The sequence below is a fragment of the Talpa occidentalis genome, unplaced genomic scaffold, assembly GCF_014898055.3.
Source record: "Talpa occidentalis isolate TD23 unplaced genomic scaffold, MPIMG_talOcc4v2.1 talOcc4.17, whole genome shotgun sequence".
NCBI classification, from domain to species: domain Eukaryota; kingdom Metazoa; phylum Chordata; class Mammalia; order Eulipotyphla; family Talpidae; genus Talpa; species Talpa occidentalis.
The window spans coordinates 46,807,129-46,822,609 of NW_023601754.1; the positions used below are offsets into that span (position 1 = coordinate 46,807,129).

At 56.7% G+C, this 15,481-nt stretch overlaps 1 protein-coding gene across 2 annotated transcripts; it reads left to right on the forward strand.

Moving 5' to 3' along the window:
• On the forward strand, window positions 1-15,481 carry ALDH16A1 (aldehyde dehydrogenase 16 family member A1). Of its 2 annotated transcripts, XM_037516979.2 has the most exons (17): window positions 1-245; window positions 5,123-5,225; window positions 5,616-5,742; window positions 6,966-7,144; window positions 7,226-7,303; window positions 7,410-7,591; window positions 7,676-7,828; window positions 8,259-8,444; window positions 8,602-8,697; window positions 8,855-8,991; window positions 9,124-9,229; window positions 9,309-9,439; window positions 9,796-9,963; window positions 10,513-10,714; window positions 14,047-14,232; window positions 14,524-14,646; window positions 15,195-15,481. In XM_037516979.2, the coding sequence occupies exons 1-17, from the start codon at window positions 156-158 to the stop codon at window positions 15,360-15,362; spliced, it is 2,415 nt and encodes an 804-aa protein (XP_037372876.1). In that variant the 5' UTR covers window positions 1-155; the 3' UTR covers window positions 15,363-15,481. The 2 variants fall into 2 exon arrangements, with proteins under 2 accessions (XP_037372876.1, XP_054553279.1); XM_054697304.1 differs by lacking the exon at window positions 5,616-5,742 and having other exon boundaries at window positions 203-245.

Below are 15,481 nucleotides of genomic sequence, written 5' to 3' on the forward strand. Positions count from 1 at the left end.
CTCTGGGCGGGGTCGCCGGGTCCCCAGGCGGGTGGCGCTCAGGCTGCCGTAGCCCCACCCTCTGGGCTGGAGGGGGCGGTGCCGCCCTTTGGACCTCAAGGTTCCCCAGGGCAGAGCGCCCCGCAGTCCTTGGTGGAAAGCGGCCCGGGCAGGTGATGGCTGCGACGCGCGCAGAGTCCCGCGCTCGAGAGATCTTCTCCACGCTGGAGTACGGACCCGTGCCCGAGAGCCACGCATGCGCACTGGTGAGGCCCTGCGGGCCCGCGCGTGTGCCCCCCCCGCAGCCGTTCCCGCGCGGCCTCCCGTGAGCCTCCGCGGCCACTCGCGCCCCGCCCGCCCGCCCCCCCCCCCCCCCCGGGCATCCGCGGCGCCCGCCACTCGCGCTGGACGCGCGCTGCCCCCAGGCGCCCGCGGCGCCTCCGCCCTTTGGCCAGTCCGGGTGACCCCCAGTGCCCTCGTGCGCCCAGGATCCTGAACTCACAGGGGTCTTTCCTGATGCCTCAGGAGCCCCTAAGATTCTCCCATCTTTTCCCGGGACTCTGGCCTCCCGTGGGACTCCTGTAGTCCCCCAAGGACCCTCAAGCCCCCATAGGCTTGCCATGGTTCTCGAGGACATCCCGTGGCTCCCATGGCCCGGCCGGACCCCTCACCCCAGTTCCTGGAGGGCTCTCGATCACCCGGAGACCTGCAAGACCCATTCCCTCAGGGCCTCCTCAGTACCGCTGGGGCTGCTGTGACCTCTTTAGAGCTCCCTGCAGTTACCTGCAGCCCTTCAGAATACCTGCACACACCCCCACCCCGGGTTCCCATGCCCCGCAGAATGATTCCTCGGGGCGCCTTAAAATCCTGACAAGACTCCTATGGTCTTTCTGGATTCTGAAAAACTTCCCTAGAATTCCCATGGTTTCTCTGGATAAGTAGGGTGCCTCGAATATTATGTAATGATTCAGCCCCGGTAGGAATTCTGCCAGGGACTCCAGTGATCGATCCTGCGGGGTCCTCTAGCACGCAGGCCTGAGAAGCCTGGGCTGCTCTTGAGGGAGAGAGGAGGAGGGGAAACAGCAGTCCGAGGGGAAGAAGATGGGGCCAGAACCCAGCGCTGGGCTGTGGAGGCAGAGGAGGGGATGAGCAGGGATGCCGGAGGGGCAGGGTTTGCAGAATCTAAAGGGCAAAGCTGACTGACGCCTGAGGTCTGGCCCTGTGACTGGATGACTGTCACTCACGTTGTACCCACTGCCCGTGGTCCACCCAGGAGGAAAGGCTCAGCTCATATGGTGACAGTGTGAGGGATCTGGGGACAGCCTTGGGCCAGGTGTAGGAGGCAATACTCAGGCCTGGAGACAGGGATTTGGGAGTTGCCAAGATCATACTGATAACTGAAGATTAGTAGAAATAGCGCAGACTCAGCTAAGAGGATCTGGACAAAGTACAGACAGCTCCCGTACATGGAAGTCGAAGCGAGGTGAGAGTGATGTGATAGTAACTTGTTTCCTGTGTGCTTTATGAGCCCTGTGCTCAGCATAATCATTACACCCCCTGGACAGCTATGGGAGGGGATTATTATTTTAGTGATAGCAGCACCAAGAGGTAAGTCATTTGCTCATGGTCAGCATATCTTTAAAAAGGTGAGGCCAAGATTTGAACCTGAGCCTTGGAATTCCAGAGTCCATGGCCTCCCCAGTACCCCCCCACCCTTCCCGCCCCAAGCAGAGGTCTCAAGCTTCCAGTGTGGGGGCCAGCCTCAAACAACAAACATGTTTTCTTTGGCCTGCATTTTATTTTTGAGAATGTGAACTGGTGGACAACCAATTCCATGTAAACATCCGGGATTCCAGCTTCTCTTGAAAATAAACTCCCAATATTTGGCAATCTGTGGTTCCCTATTGCCTGACAGAAATCATCTGGATTCAATAGTGGCTGGCATTCACAACCTCCGCCAGGCCCTCTTCTCACACTTTCATGGCCTGCTAGGACCCTGTCAGCATTCTTTTGCGGTTTTGTTTTTGTTTTAGAGGGAGATTTTGCAACCTTCCAGAGAGTACTTAATACATGAACTCCTGTCTACGCATCACTCAGCCTCATCAGTCACCCTCGTTAAACGCAGTAGTGTCTTCCTTTGTTTTGCTTTTGTCCAGTGTGAAACAATTTAAAAGCCAGATGTTATATTATCTTCCCATAAATATTTGTTTTTTCTTTTAAAGATTTATTTATTTATGCATACGAGAACTGGGGTACAGGCCAGAGGTGTGGGTGGTGAGAGGATTCACCCGAGACAGAGTGGGGAACAGAACAGGCAGATGGACTGAAATACACTGCTGAGGGGAGCAGTGGGCGAGTCAGGAGAGGTCTGCTGCACCATGTGGGTCACCTCCCTGGCCAGAGATCAAACTCGTGCTGCAGTGGCTGTGGGTAGCTTCATAGTGCTGCGTCTTAACCCCTTGTGCCACCAGGGAGGCCCTTCCCATAAATATTTGAATCCTCGTTTCTGCAAGATAAGGAGACTTGCTTTGTGACCTGACCACCTGCCCTGTTTACACGTAACACAATGGCCAGCACATATTCCTAGAAACCCCACTATTTGAAAAGTACCTCTTTTCCATAGCGAGGGGGGTCTTTGCACTTGCAACCTTCTGGCTGAGCATTTGACATGAAAGATCAATGAGAAGGGCCAGTTGTCAAGGTCTGAGAAAAATCAGGAGAATGTGACATCGGGGATGCTAAGAGAAGAGACAGTTGCTAGAAGGGAAAAAATGGGACATGTGGCTTGCATTTAGCTGGATTTTGGCAGGCTGGGATCTGGGAGAGAGAAACAGGGAACAGATGTGGATGGTGAGAGGCAGTAAATTAATACAAGGTACTCTGTAGTGTCGTGCTGAATGTTGACAGTTTTTGATTCATTAAATCCTCAACAGGGCCCTGGGGAGGCGCGGGGGACTGTGAGTATCCCCATCTTCCAGATGGCTTAGCTGAGCAGAGTATTTTAAGACCTTTAGGTGTTAGGTTGCGTAGCAAGTATTGCGTCAGGGCTGTCTGGTCCCTCACTCCGGGGACCCCAGGCTAAACTGCCCCTCCGCAGCACCCCTGTGCCCTGCCTGGAGCTGAAAACAGTTACACTTGGCAGAGTCACATCAGACCTGTGTCTTTAGTGGGGTCCACACCGCTCCCCCAAGTGATAACAGCTGAGGTGGGAGGGAAGGCAATCCCACAGGGGGTGCGGGAGCCCCACCTCCCACAGAGGACCCGAAGCCATCAGATATAGTCTTCAAGGGCTATATCCAGTCACAAGAGGTCAGAGCAATGCAGGGAGCCCCGAGGCTCTGGCTTCCCAGGGGTACTTAGGGTGTGCTCCCCTTAAAGGGCAGATAAGAGTGATCTGCTGCACCATGTGGGTCAGCTCCCTGGCTGGGGAGTGAAATGGTGCTGCAGTGGCAGCCAATAGCTTCATAGTGTTGAGACTTAACCCCTGCGCTACCAGGGAGGCCCCTCACTGCCTTTATTAACTGAGGGGAGCAGCAGGCGAGACAGGAGAGGTCTGCTGGGCCATGTGGGTTGCTCCGTGGCCGGCGGGGATCGAACCAGCACTGCAGAGGCTGCGAACAGCTTCACAGCGCTGCGCTCAACCACCTGTGCTACCAGGGAGGCCCCTATTTTAATTTTGTTTCATAGAAGTACTGGGGTACAGGCCAGAGGTACGGGGGTGAGAGGATTCTGATTCTCTCTGCTAATTTTTTGTACATTGTCCAATCATCCATGATGCGTATGTCTGATATTTTTTTGTCATTCTGCGAGGAAGGATGTTATGAAGGTTTTTTCCACCTTCTCCCTGTTTAAAAGTCACAGGACATCCTTTGTGTGTTGCTGGTGGAAATGTACATTGGTGAAGCTGCTGTGGAAAGCGCTTCATTGGGTTCCTTAATAAGTCACGCATAGGACCCAGCAATTTCACTCCTGGGAATGTGCCCCAAAGAAGTGAGACAGGTGCTTAGACCAGCAGTTGTCCAGAAACTCTCTCAGCCTTGCACATTGTTTACAGCTGCCCAAGGGTGGAAACTCAAATGCCCATCAGTTGGTGAGTGGACTAGCAAAACGTGGTCTGTCCGGCCATGGAAGGAGAGTGTTGTGGCCATAACAGCAGTGAACTCGGGCCTCCCTGGTGGCCTACAGGTTGCATCTCAGTAACACCACTATGGCCTGAGTTCAATCCCCGGCCAGGGAGCCACCCATATGGCGCAGCAGACCTCTCCTGTCTCCCTGCTGCTCCCCTCAGCGGTGGATTTCAGTAGATCCACCTGTTCTGCTCCCCACTGTCTCTGGGGAATCCTCTCACCCCCTGTACCTCTGGCCTGTACCCCAGTACTTCTATGAAAAAAAAATTAAAATAGGGGCCTCCCTGGTAGCACAGGTGGTTGAGCGCAGCGCTATGAAGCTGTCCACAGCCTCTGCAGTGCTGGTTCGATCCCCGTTGGCCACGGAGCAACCCACATGGCACAGCAGACCTCTCCTGTCTCGCCCGCTGCTTCCCTCAGTAGAGAATTTCAGACAGTCTGCCTGTTCTGCTCCCCACTCTGTCTCTGGTGAATCCTCTCACCCTCCCGCACATCTGGCCTATACCCCAGTTCTTGTATAAATAAATCTTTAAAAAAAATTAAAATAACAGAAGTGAACTTCTGATAGATGCTCCAGCTTGGATGAGGACTGAGAACACCACCCTGAGTGAAAGAAGCCAGGCACACAAAGTCCCATTTGTAGGATTCCATCAATAGGAAATGTCCAGAGTCAACAAACCCTTAGAGATAGGAAGCAGATTAGTAGGGGGAGACGGATGCTTGCCCAATGGGTACAGAATTTCCTTTTGGGGTGATGAACATGTTCTGAAATTAGATAGCGAGGGAGGTTGCATAACCTTATTTGTGCACTAAACCACTACACTGTACACCTTAAAATGGCCAAAATGGTGAATTTCACATTATGTGTGTTTTACAAAAGAAAAAAAAAGACAATAGAAGGAAAAGAATTAGCTGACTGGCCAAAGGGGGTGCAGGTGACCCCTCCCAGAAGACTCCAGGGAGGGCTTGGTCTCCCTCCCAGACCCGTTTCCAAGCTGTCTCCCTGCCTCCCCCAGGCCTGGCTGGACACCCAGGACCGGTGCTTGGGTCACTATGTAAGTGGGAATTGGTTAAAGCCGGAACACCGGAGTTCTGTGCCTTGCCAGGATCCCATCTCAGGTACGAGGTGTCCCCCTTTCCTAGGGGAGGGAGAGGCATCTGTGTCCCCCACCCCCAACCCCCATCTGCCTTTCTCTTTGCTCAAGACCCTGAGGGCAGGCAGCCGCTGATGGAGGGAGGGAAGGCTGAGATTTCTGGGTCCTCCTGATAATGATCATCCTAATGAAGGCTCTAAGTCCCTGTGGACCTTTTGAAGCCACTCCAGGCCCTACCTCTCCCATGGGAGACATGCCAAGGAGTGGCCAGATTTCTCCCCGTCTGTCAGATGAAAAAACCTAAGCCCAGAGTGGGACTGGAGGACCAGCATGACGAGCCGGCTCCCCTGCCTCCAGGAACAGCTCCCTCCAGTTCCCTGTCCTTCCATTTTGGGTCCCCCATTCATCTCCCCAGGAGAGAGCTTGGCCAGTTGCCTCCAGGCACAGGCTGAGGATGTGGCCACAGCTGTGGAGGCAGCCCGGATGGCGCTGCAGAACTGGAGCCAACTCCCTGGAGCCTCCCGGGCCCAGTACCTGACCAGGTGATGCATTGGACGTGTGGCCTCAGGAGGGCGGGAACCCCAGCATCTACTTGAGACTGTGGGAACCAAGACTTATTTCCTGACATCTCGCTGATGTCACTGACAGCTAAAGCTCTTATTCCCAGTATGCTTTGAGCCTTCAGTGGCTAAAACATTACATTTGATCCTTAAATAACCCGGATCCACTTATGCCTGCATTTTCTTGTAAGGAGATGATGCAATCGTACAGTATCGGTCAGTACAGCCCAATCCTGTGAGTGTATTTTCTCTGCCTTCTGATTTTCTCAATCCCATTTTCTTTCCATTAGCTGACGTAATGTAAGACGGCGGTACATATTACAGAAAACACACAAAATAGGTGTTCATCAAGTGTAAGGCTTCCTTCCAGTCAGCAGCAGGCTGTTAGTAGTTAAGTTTGGGGGGAATCAGAAGTTATACTCCGGGGCCTCCCAGGTGGCGCAGCGGTTGAGCGCTGGGTTGCGAAGCTGCCCGCGGCCTCTGCAGCGCCGGTTCAGTCCCCGGCTGCTCCCCGGCCACCGGAGGAGGGTCCCACATGGCGCGCGGACCGCTCCTGCCGCCCGCTGCTCCCCTCAGCAGTGTGCTTCGGTCCTTCTGCCTGTTCTGCTCCCTGCTCTGGCTCTGGTGAATTCTCTCACCCTCCCGGCTTCTGACTGTACCCAGTGCATGTATAAACCAAACAAACAAATAGATAAATAAATAAGACATGCCTCTAGAAAATTAAAAAAAAAAAAAAAAAAAAAAAAAAAGAAGTTATACTCGGGTTTTCAACTGCACAAGAGGTCACCTCCCCACAATCTTCAAGTTGTCCAAGGGAGCGTATTTCCCACTATACACTGGGATTTGTGATTCTATTCCCCACATTATCCTAGGAACTCCATTTCTCTGCATGCAGCTCACTGGAGCTGGTGGAGCCCCAAAACCTATTTTCCAGCACAGTCAGTGGCAAAGATTCCGTTTCCCAGATTATGGTTGAAATAAAAGCCGAGTCTCAATTTCCCAGCACCTGTGGGGCTTGGGGCTAGCTCAGCTCCCTAAGGCAGTGTTTGCAGACTACATTTCCCACAAACCTCTGGTGCCCACCACCCCTGGTATATGGTGGGGATGCCCCAGGGCCTCATGGGGATTGTAGTCCCAGTGTGTTCGTGGTCTCTGTCAGACTGCAGGGCAGTGGGACATGACCATCTCCCGTGCTTTCGCCACAGGTTGGCCAAGGTAATCCAGAAGCACCAGCGACTGCTATGGACCCTGGAGTCCCTGGTTACTGGGCGCGCCGTTCGAGAGGTCCGAGACAGGGACGTGCCCCTGGCCCAGCAGCTGCTCCAGTACTATGCAATCCAGGCATACAGCCAGCAGGAGGCGCTGGCAGGCTGGGAGCCCATGGGTGAGAAGCTGGAGTCCTGGACCCTTGGCCTTCTCCGTGCTCCAGCAGTAGCTGCCACAGCCCCCTTGTTTGTTCTTTCAGGAGTAATTGGTCTCATCTTGCCACCCACATTCTCCTTCCTTGAGATGATGTGGAGGATTTGCCCTGCCCTGGCTGTGGGTGAGTGATGGACTGGGCCCAAGACTCCTGGGACGGACTCCTGGGACGGAGGGAGGTGGGTCTCGGGGCCTGAACTTCAGTTTCCTTGAGCTGCCCGCCTTCCTAGGCTGCACCGTGGTGGTCCTCACACCCCCGGCCTCCCCGACACCCCTCCTTCTGGCCCAGCTGGCAGGGGAGCTAGACCTGTTTCCAGGAATCCTCAACGTGGTCAGTGGCCCTGCCTCCCTGGGCCCGGTCCTGGCCTCCCAGCCTGGAGTCCAGAAGGTGACCTTCTGTGGAGCCGTCGAGGTACCTTCAGGGCCGGGAGGAGGTAGGGCAGGGCTGGGCGCCAGGAGAGGCCCCCATTTGAACCGGATTTTGGGGCTCCCACAGGAAGGACGCGCCCTTCGGCGGACCCTTGCCGGCCAGGGTGCCGAGCTGGGCCTGGCCCTGGGGACTGAGTCACTGCTGCTGCTGATGGAGGCGGCGGACGTGGACTCAGCTGTGGAGGGCGTGGTGGACGCAGCCTGGTCCGACCGCAGCCCGGTGAGGCCCGTGCCTGGTGTCCCCTCGAGTCCTGGGGGGCACGCACGTGTCTCCAACCTGGAGCCCTGGTGTCTGTTCTCTGTCCTCAAACTCCTCCAGCCTCCTCAGTGCCTCAAGTTTCTGAGCCTGCTGGTCCTGCCGGGCCGGAGGGCTGTGACTCTGGCTCTTTAGGGCCCCCCTCATGCCTGCCTGTCCACCACCCTGGTTTTCCAGCCTCTCTGTTTGCTCTTGAGTTCCCAACTCTCTGGAACTCCACCTGCTGCCTGGGGCTTGGGGCCTGGGGAGGCTCTGGGGTCTCCACCGTGTTTCCCTGACCCTCCTCTGATCTGTGCCTGGGTGTCCCCCAGGCTGTGCCATTTGGAGGGGTCCATCTCCCGTCCCACACCGTGGACCCCGAGTTGGCCCGGTCTGACACCCCTTTGTCTAACAGGGGGGCCTCAAGCTCCTCATCCAGGAGTCTGTGTGGGACGACACCATGAGGCGGCTCCAGGCACGGATGGGACAGCTTCGGGGTGGCCGAGGGCTGGACGGGGCCGTGGACATGGGGGCCCGAGGGCCTGTCGCACGAGACCTGGCCCAGCGCTTTGTGCGTGAGGCCCAGAGCCAGGGCGCGCAGGTAAGGAAGTGGGGTGCACAGGCTCTGGGGTGCTCGGGGAGGAGGGACCTGCAACCCAACTCCTCTGCCTGAGGGAGGATGGGCTAGGGGCCTGGATCCCAGGCCTGAGGGAGAAGGGGCTGGGGGTGGTTTCCAGGTCTCCTTCTGTCTCCCTCAGGTGTTCCAGGCTGGCCACGTGCCCTCCGACAGCCCATTCTTCCCCCCAACCTTGATCTCTGACCTGCCCCCAGCCTCCCCCTGTGCCCAGGCAGAGGTGAGCCCCTCAGGCCCATGCACAGCCAGACAAGGGACAGTCGTACATCCACAGAGGCCTGCTGGGCCCGGGTGGGGCTGCCAGGGCTGGAGGCTGGCCCCTGGGGGGTGGGTTGGAGGGAACCCAGCTGCCCGAGCACGCCCATGCCCCCTTCCAGGTGCCATGGCCTCTGGTGGTCGCCTCCCCATTCCGCACGGCCAAGGAGGCCCTGGCTGTGGCCAACGGGACGCCCCGAGGCGGCAGTGCCAGCGTGTGGAGCGAGAGGCTGGGGCAGGCCCTGGAGCTGGGCTATGGGTGAGTGGGCACCTGGGGGACGCCCCTGCTTCTGCTCCTCCTCTCAGACTTGACGTCCCCCTCTCTGGGCCGCCGCTCCTCGCTTTCCGTTTTCCTCTCTGACCTCAGCTGACCTCCCCCTGCCTCCCACAGGCTCCGGGTGGGCACGGTCTGGATCAACGCCCATGGCCTCAGCGACCCTGCAGTGCCCACTGGGGGCTGCAAGGAGAGCGGGTCTTCCTGGCACGGGGGCCCAGATGTGAGTGCCCCCCACCCGTCACCGTCCCGTCATCACCCCATGCCCACCCTGCACCCTCCTGACATTGCCCCTCTCGCAGGGTCTGTACGAGTATCTCCGGCCCTCCGGGGCCCCAGAGCGGCTGCTCTATTTCTCTGAGAGTCTCAACTACGAGGCCTTTGGCCTGGCCGCCCCCTCCACCTTACCGGCGGGGCCTGAAAGTGGGCCCAGGTGAGCTGTTCCAGGGGTGCAACTCTCAGAATGGCTGGGTTATGGAAGGCCAGAGGGGAAGTCATTGCAGGCTACCCCATGGACTGCAGGGGGTTCCTTAGAGCCATCAGGGGGTCCCTAAGGCCTACTGAGAGTTGTATTCAGGGTCTTATGTCCTGACCTGCACCCCAGCCTGATGGGAGTCTCAATTCTTCTAAACGAGGGGCTGTGCTCTCCCAAAGACTCATGGGCAAGGAATCCGGGTCCCCCAGAGGTTCATGGGAGCAGAATGTGGGTCCAGAGGCTCAATGAGCTGGAACATGGGGTCTGAACAGAGTCTGGCCCTAGGACCCACCCTCTGCCTTGTCCTTCTCCAGCCCAGCACCCCCCTATGGGCTCTTCGTGGGGGGCCGTTTCCAGGCACCAGGGTCCCGGAGCTCCAGGCCCATCCAGGATTTATCGGGCAATCTCCGTGGCTATGTGGCTGAGGGCGGAGCCAAGGACATCCGAGGTGCAGTGGAGGCCGCCCACCAGGCTGCCCCTGGGTAAGGGAGTATCCCACGGGGAAGATCCCCAGAGGTCTTGAGGTGTCAGGGAGAGTCAGCTGGCGTTCCCTCAAAGGCTGATGGCATACGGGATCTGGATCCCAAGGCTGTTGGGCTGTGGAGTCTGAGCCCCCAGGTTCCTATCTGAGCAAATGGACCCTGGAGGGCCTCCCTGGTGGTGCAGGCAGTTGAGTGCCGCACTGTGAAGCTGTCCGCAGCCTCTGCAGTGCCGGTTTGATCCCGGCCGGCCATGGAGATGCTCACATGGCGCGGCAGACCTCTCCTGTCTCGCCCGCTGCTCCCCTCAGCAGTGTATTTCAGTCAGTCTGCCTGTTCTGCTCCCCACTCTGTCTTGGGTGAATCCTCTCACCCTCCTGCACATCTGGCCTGTACCCCGGTTCTTGATTAAAAATAAAAATAAATCTTAAAACAAAAAAAAGGACCCTGGGGCCTGTATCCCCAGAGTAGGGGTTGTGGAAAGTGGGGGGCGGTGCCTGGGAAGCACCAGGGCCAGGGTGCCAACCCCCCATGTGCCCTGTCTACCTGCAGCTGGGCGGGCCGGTCTCCAGGGGCGCGGGCGGCCCTGCTGTGGGCCCTGGCAGCCGCGGTGGAGCGCCGGGTGACCACGCTGGCCTCGAGACTGGAGAGCCACGGCATGGAGCCCAAGGCTGCGAAGGCGGAGGTGGAGCTGAGCGTGCAGCGGCTTCGTGCGTGGGGGGCCCGTGCCCAGGCCCAAGGCCACACCCTACAGGTGAGAGGGGTCGGCGGGGGCAGGGAACACAGGGCAAGCAGTCAAGCAGTCAGCAGTGGCATCCACGCTCTGGCCTGAGCTGATGTGGGGTCACCAGCACATGACCTCAGCTCCATGGCTCGCTCTCTTCATTGGCACTGTGGACATAGGGCCACCCACAGTGCTTTCAAGTTGTGACCTGTGATGGGGCCAGAAATTCAATTTTGTGGGTCATAGACATGATTTTTTTTTTTTTAAAGATTTATTTATTTATTTATTTATTTATTTATACAATCACTGGGTACAGTCAGAAGTGCAAGAGGGTGAGAGAATTCACCAGAGTCAGAGCAGGGAGCAGAGCAGGCAGAAGGACCGAAGGACACTGCTGAGGGGAGCAGCGGGCGGCAGGAGAGGTCTGCGCGCCATGTGGGACCCTCCTTCGGTGGCCGGGGAGCAGCCGGGGATCGAACTGGTGCCACAGAGGTCGTGGGCGGTTTCGCAACCCAGCGCTCAACCGCTGCGCCACCGGGGAGGCCCTAGACATGATTTTTTTTTTTTAAGATTTATTGGGGCTCCCTGCTGGCACCGGGGTTAAAGATGGTGCTGTCAAGCTGTCATCAGTCCCTGCAGCATGAGTTCGATCCCTAACCCTAACCCTAACTGGCCAGGGAGATGACCCACATGGCGCAGCAGACCTCTCCCTCAGCAGTGTATTTCAGTAGATCTACCTGTTCTGCACCCCACTCTTCTTTAGCGAATCCTCTCGCCCCCCTGCACCTCTGGCCTACACCCCAGCTCTTTTATGCATAAATAAATAAATATGCATGGATAAACAGTATATATAAATATGCATAAATAAATATTATGCATACAAGAACTGGGGTGTAAGCCAGAGGTGCGGGGGTTGAGAGGATTTGCCAAAGAAGAGTGGGGAGCAGATCTACTGAAATACACTGCTGAGGGGAACAGTGGTGAGGCAGGAGAGATCTGTTGTGCCATGTGGGTAGCTCCCTGACTGGCTGGGGATCTAACTCATGCTGCATTGACTGCTGATAGCTTGACAGTGCTGAGACTCTGACCCCTGCACCACCAGGGAGGGAGGCCCTATGGTGTGACTCTCGATACACTCATCATGCAACTTAATATAGGTGTTGGATTATTTATTTATTTATTTATTTATTTATTTATTTATTTATGCATAGAAGAGTTGGGATACAGGCCAGAGGTGCAGGGAGGTGAAAGGATTCACCAGAGACAGAGCGGGGAACAGAACAGGCAGACTGACCGAAACACACTGCTGAGGGGAGCAGCGGGCAAGACAGGAGAGGTCTGCTGCGCCATGTTGGTTGCTCCCTGGCCGGCTGGGGATCGAACTCGTACTGCAGAGGCTGCGGACTGCTTCTTAGTGCGGTGCTTAACCCCTTGTGCCACCAGGGAGGCCCTAATATAGGAGTTGGATTTTGATGGGAAGCATGGTAGGAGGTACGTGGGTGGATTCTGCGGGCACAGGAGCACTCAGGGATCAAGGTCATTCATGGGGAGAGAGAGCAAGTCATTTGACATGTGTCGGCCCCCATAAAGGATACACCATCACACAGGTGTCAACCTCTCCGAGTTTTTGTGATACTAGAGGAGCTAAGCACTTGAGGCCTGCCATAGCACCACGGCCCAAAAGATGTTTGCTTGTGGTTGACCAGTCAGCTCACAAACAGCCTGACTGTCCGTGGAACAATGCAGGCCAAAACCACCATCAGATGGCAGCCGGCACCTATTAGAATGACTGGCAGTCGAAAGACTGACCACACCAGGTGCTGGCGAGGACACGGAGGACTGAGACACTCGGCCCGCCGGCGGAGATGTCCACGGGACCACCACTTTGGAAAACAGGCAATCTCTTCAAAAGTTAGACGTGCTCCCTCCATACAAGCTACCGTGATTCCTAGGGAATCAGTTTCGTGTCTAGCTTTTAACCTAAGAGACCTGAAAACTCATAGCGATAGAAACACTCGCGCCCTCACACCTCGCTTAGCAAGACTTGTCCATCCACAAAGGACCGGGGTCCTAGGAGGCTGCAGGGGTCCCAGCCCGGGTGTGCAGGAGGCTGGAGCATGATCACACCCCATGACACACGCGTGATGGTGAATCGCCTCATGTCCGAACGCAGCTCATTGCAAAGCCATGCGAGTTTATTGTGTGGCTGTGTAACATGACCCGGTTTCCGTGTCTGGGCCTGCAAGCATTTATAGCATTATTCAGGGTTGCCCCAAACTGGAAGCAACCCAGATGGTCCCATTCAGTGGGGTTCTAAGTGGGGACTGAATGGCCCTATTCAATCAGGACTCAGTTTAGTCATGGTAAGAGAATGGAGTGGAAGGAGCCAGATGAAGAACGGACCATATGAGTCCCCATTTAGAACATTCTAGAAAATACAGACAATAGCCAGAAAGCAGACTGGTGGTTGCCTAAGGACAGAGGGATTAAGTAGGGACAAGAGAGAAGAATTACCTAAGGGCAGCAGTAAACTTTGGGGGTGAAATTTCTTCTTTTTTTTTTTTTCTTGAGGTAAGCATGGTTTACAACGTTGCATGATTCAGCAGTATCGGGTCCCACTCTTCAGATGTTTGTTACCACAACTTGTCATCTGGAGTGTGGTGACTGATTTCAGGAGTCTTATCCACAGATCAAAACTTACCAAGTTGCGCCTTTAAAGGGTGCGGTTTAGTGAACATCAACTGTATTTAGTGAACGTCAACTATATACACGTAAACAGAAACAGTCCTTTTATCAGGTTCCAAGCACTCTGCACACAGTGAACTCATTTCATCCCAACTATAAATCTCTGAGGTGGGCACTATTATCCTTTTAATAATGGGAAACAAGCCCAGAGAGGTTAAGTAAGCCCCTCCACAGAGGGGCTGCCCCGGTGGCACAGCGGTTGAGCGCCACGCTACGAAGCTGTCCGCAGCCCCTGCAGCGCGGGTTCGATCCCGGCCGGCTGGCGAGAATCCCACATGGCGCGCGGACCTCTCCTGCCGCCCGCTGCTCCCCTCAGCAGTGTCCTTGGTCCTTCTGCCTGCTCTGCTCCCCACTCTGTCTCTGGTGAATTCTCTCATCCTCCCGCGCCTCTGACTGTACCCCAGTTTTTGTATAAATAAATAAATTTTTAAAAAAGAAAAGAAAAGTAACTCCTCAGAGGTCACACAGCTGTGAGCGGCCGGGAACCATCCCTGGCTGTGTTGCTGCTGATGCTGTGATGGCGAAACCAAGCTGGAGAGGAGAGGAGAGAAGGGCTGTGGGAGGCAGTCAGGAGCCCTGCCCTGCCCTTGACCCCCGCTTCCCTCGCGTCCCTGCAGGTAACAGAGCTGAGAGGCCCGGTGCTCCGGCTGCGGGAGCCGCTGGGCGTGCTGGCTGTCGTGTGCCCGGACCAGAGCCCCCTGCTGGCCTTCGTGTCCCTGCTGGCCCCTGCCCTGGCCCACGGCAACGCTGTGGTCTTGGTGCCCAGCGGGATCTGCCCCTTTCCCGCCTTGGAGGTCTGCCAGGTATGGCCACCCGCTTTTGCGTCTGCCTACTGCAGCCCCCAGCTGCCCCCGGGGCAAGTGGACAGAGGAACGGTGCCCCAGGGTCTACAGGGACCCCTGCCCCATGGTAACCCTAGTCCCAAGCTTTCACTCCTGGATCCCACCAGCATTCTCTCCCTTCTTCTGGAGCCTTCGCTTCTGCCCCAGTCCTGTTCCTTCCAAGAGCCCCAAGCCACTCCCAAGAGCCTCGATGCCCACTCTGCCTCCACTGCCCTGAGCTCGCTGACTCCCGTCTGCCACTCCCCACCCTAGGATGTGGCCACTCTGCTGCCGGCTGGCCTGGTGAACGTAGTGACCGGAGACCGGGACCACCTGACCCGCTGCCTGGCCCTGCACCAGGACGTCCAGGCCCTGTGGTATTTCGGATCTGCCCAGGTACCTTAAACTTCAACTTCAGTGGCTTCCTGTCCTGGGAACATGGCTTCGCCCCCTTAACCTCCCATTGCTAGGACAACTGGCAACTGTTAGCAAGGGAGAAACTCCTGGGCAACCAGGTCGCACCCCTGTAGAGCCCGGGTTACTAAGGAGGATCTTCTTGGCAACAAGGTCCTGAGAGCCTCCCCAGCCCAGAGGCCTAATCTCATTGGCCGACCCGTTGCTAAGGACCGTACCCTAGCAACACAGTCACAGGCCGTTAGCCCACCCTCCTGATGGTAACAGATGGGCACCCCTGTCAGCAAGAGCCGCAGGCTCATTCCGTCCGTTGAACGTGGGTTGTTAACCAGAAGAAATGGGCCTGGCACGAGGGCGCAGCTCATGGCCCTCAGCATCTGGGACTTTTGCTTGCTGGCAGCTGTTCATGGCTGCCTCAGAGCCTAGGCCAAGCCTGCAGGCCTGGTTAGTGACAGTCCTTATTGCCAAGGAAGCAGCTGCTTAGCAACCAGGCAGGTGAAGGTGCTGACCCCAGCCTCTCTCCATGCCAGGGCTCCCAGTTCGTGGAATGGGCCTCCGCGGGGAACCTGAAGCCCGTGTGGGTGAACGGGGGCAGCCTGCGGGCCTGGGAGCAGGAAGCCCAGGGGGCAGGCCCAGAGCTGGGGCTGCGGGCGGCTCGGACCAAGGCCCTGTGGCTGCCCATGGAGACCGAGGCCTGAGTGACGCCACTACAGCTGGACGGAGGAGAGATGGACCCGACACCAGATGCTGGAACTTTCCTTCTGTTATTCTTCCTGTGCCCTCTAATAAACTGAGACTGACCTTGGCTATGCTTCTG

Bases quoted from the DNA above. Each gene is read 5' to 3' on its own strand.
- ALDH16A1 (XM_037516979.2), top strand. From the start codon at position 156: ATGGCTGCGACGCGCGCAGAGTCCCGCGCTCGAGAGATCTTCTCCACG. The intron at 7,145-7,225 runs GTGAGAAGCTGG...TTGTTCTTTCAG, and splicing joins GGCAGGCTGGGAGCCCATGG to GAGTAATTGGTCTCATCTTG. The intron at 14,233-14,523 runs GTATGGCCACCC...TCCCCACCCTAG, and splicing joins CCGCCTTGGAGGTCTGCCAG to GATGTGGCCACTCTGCTGCC.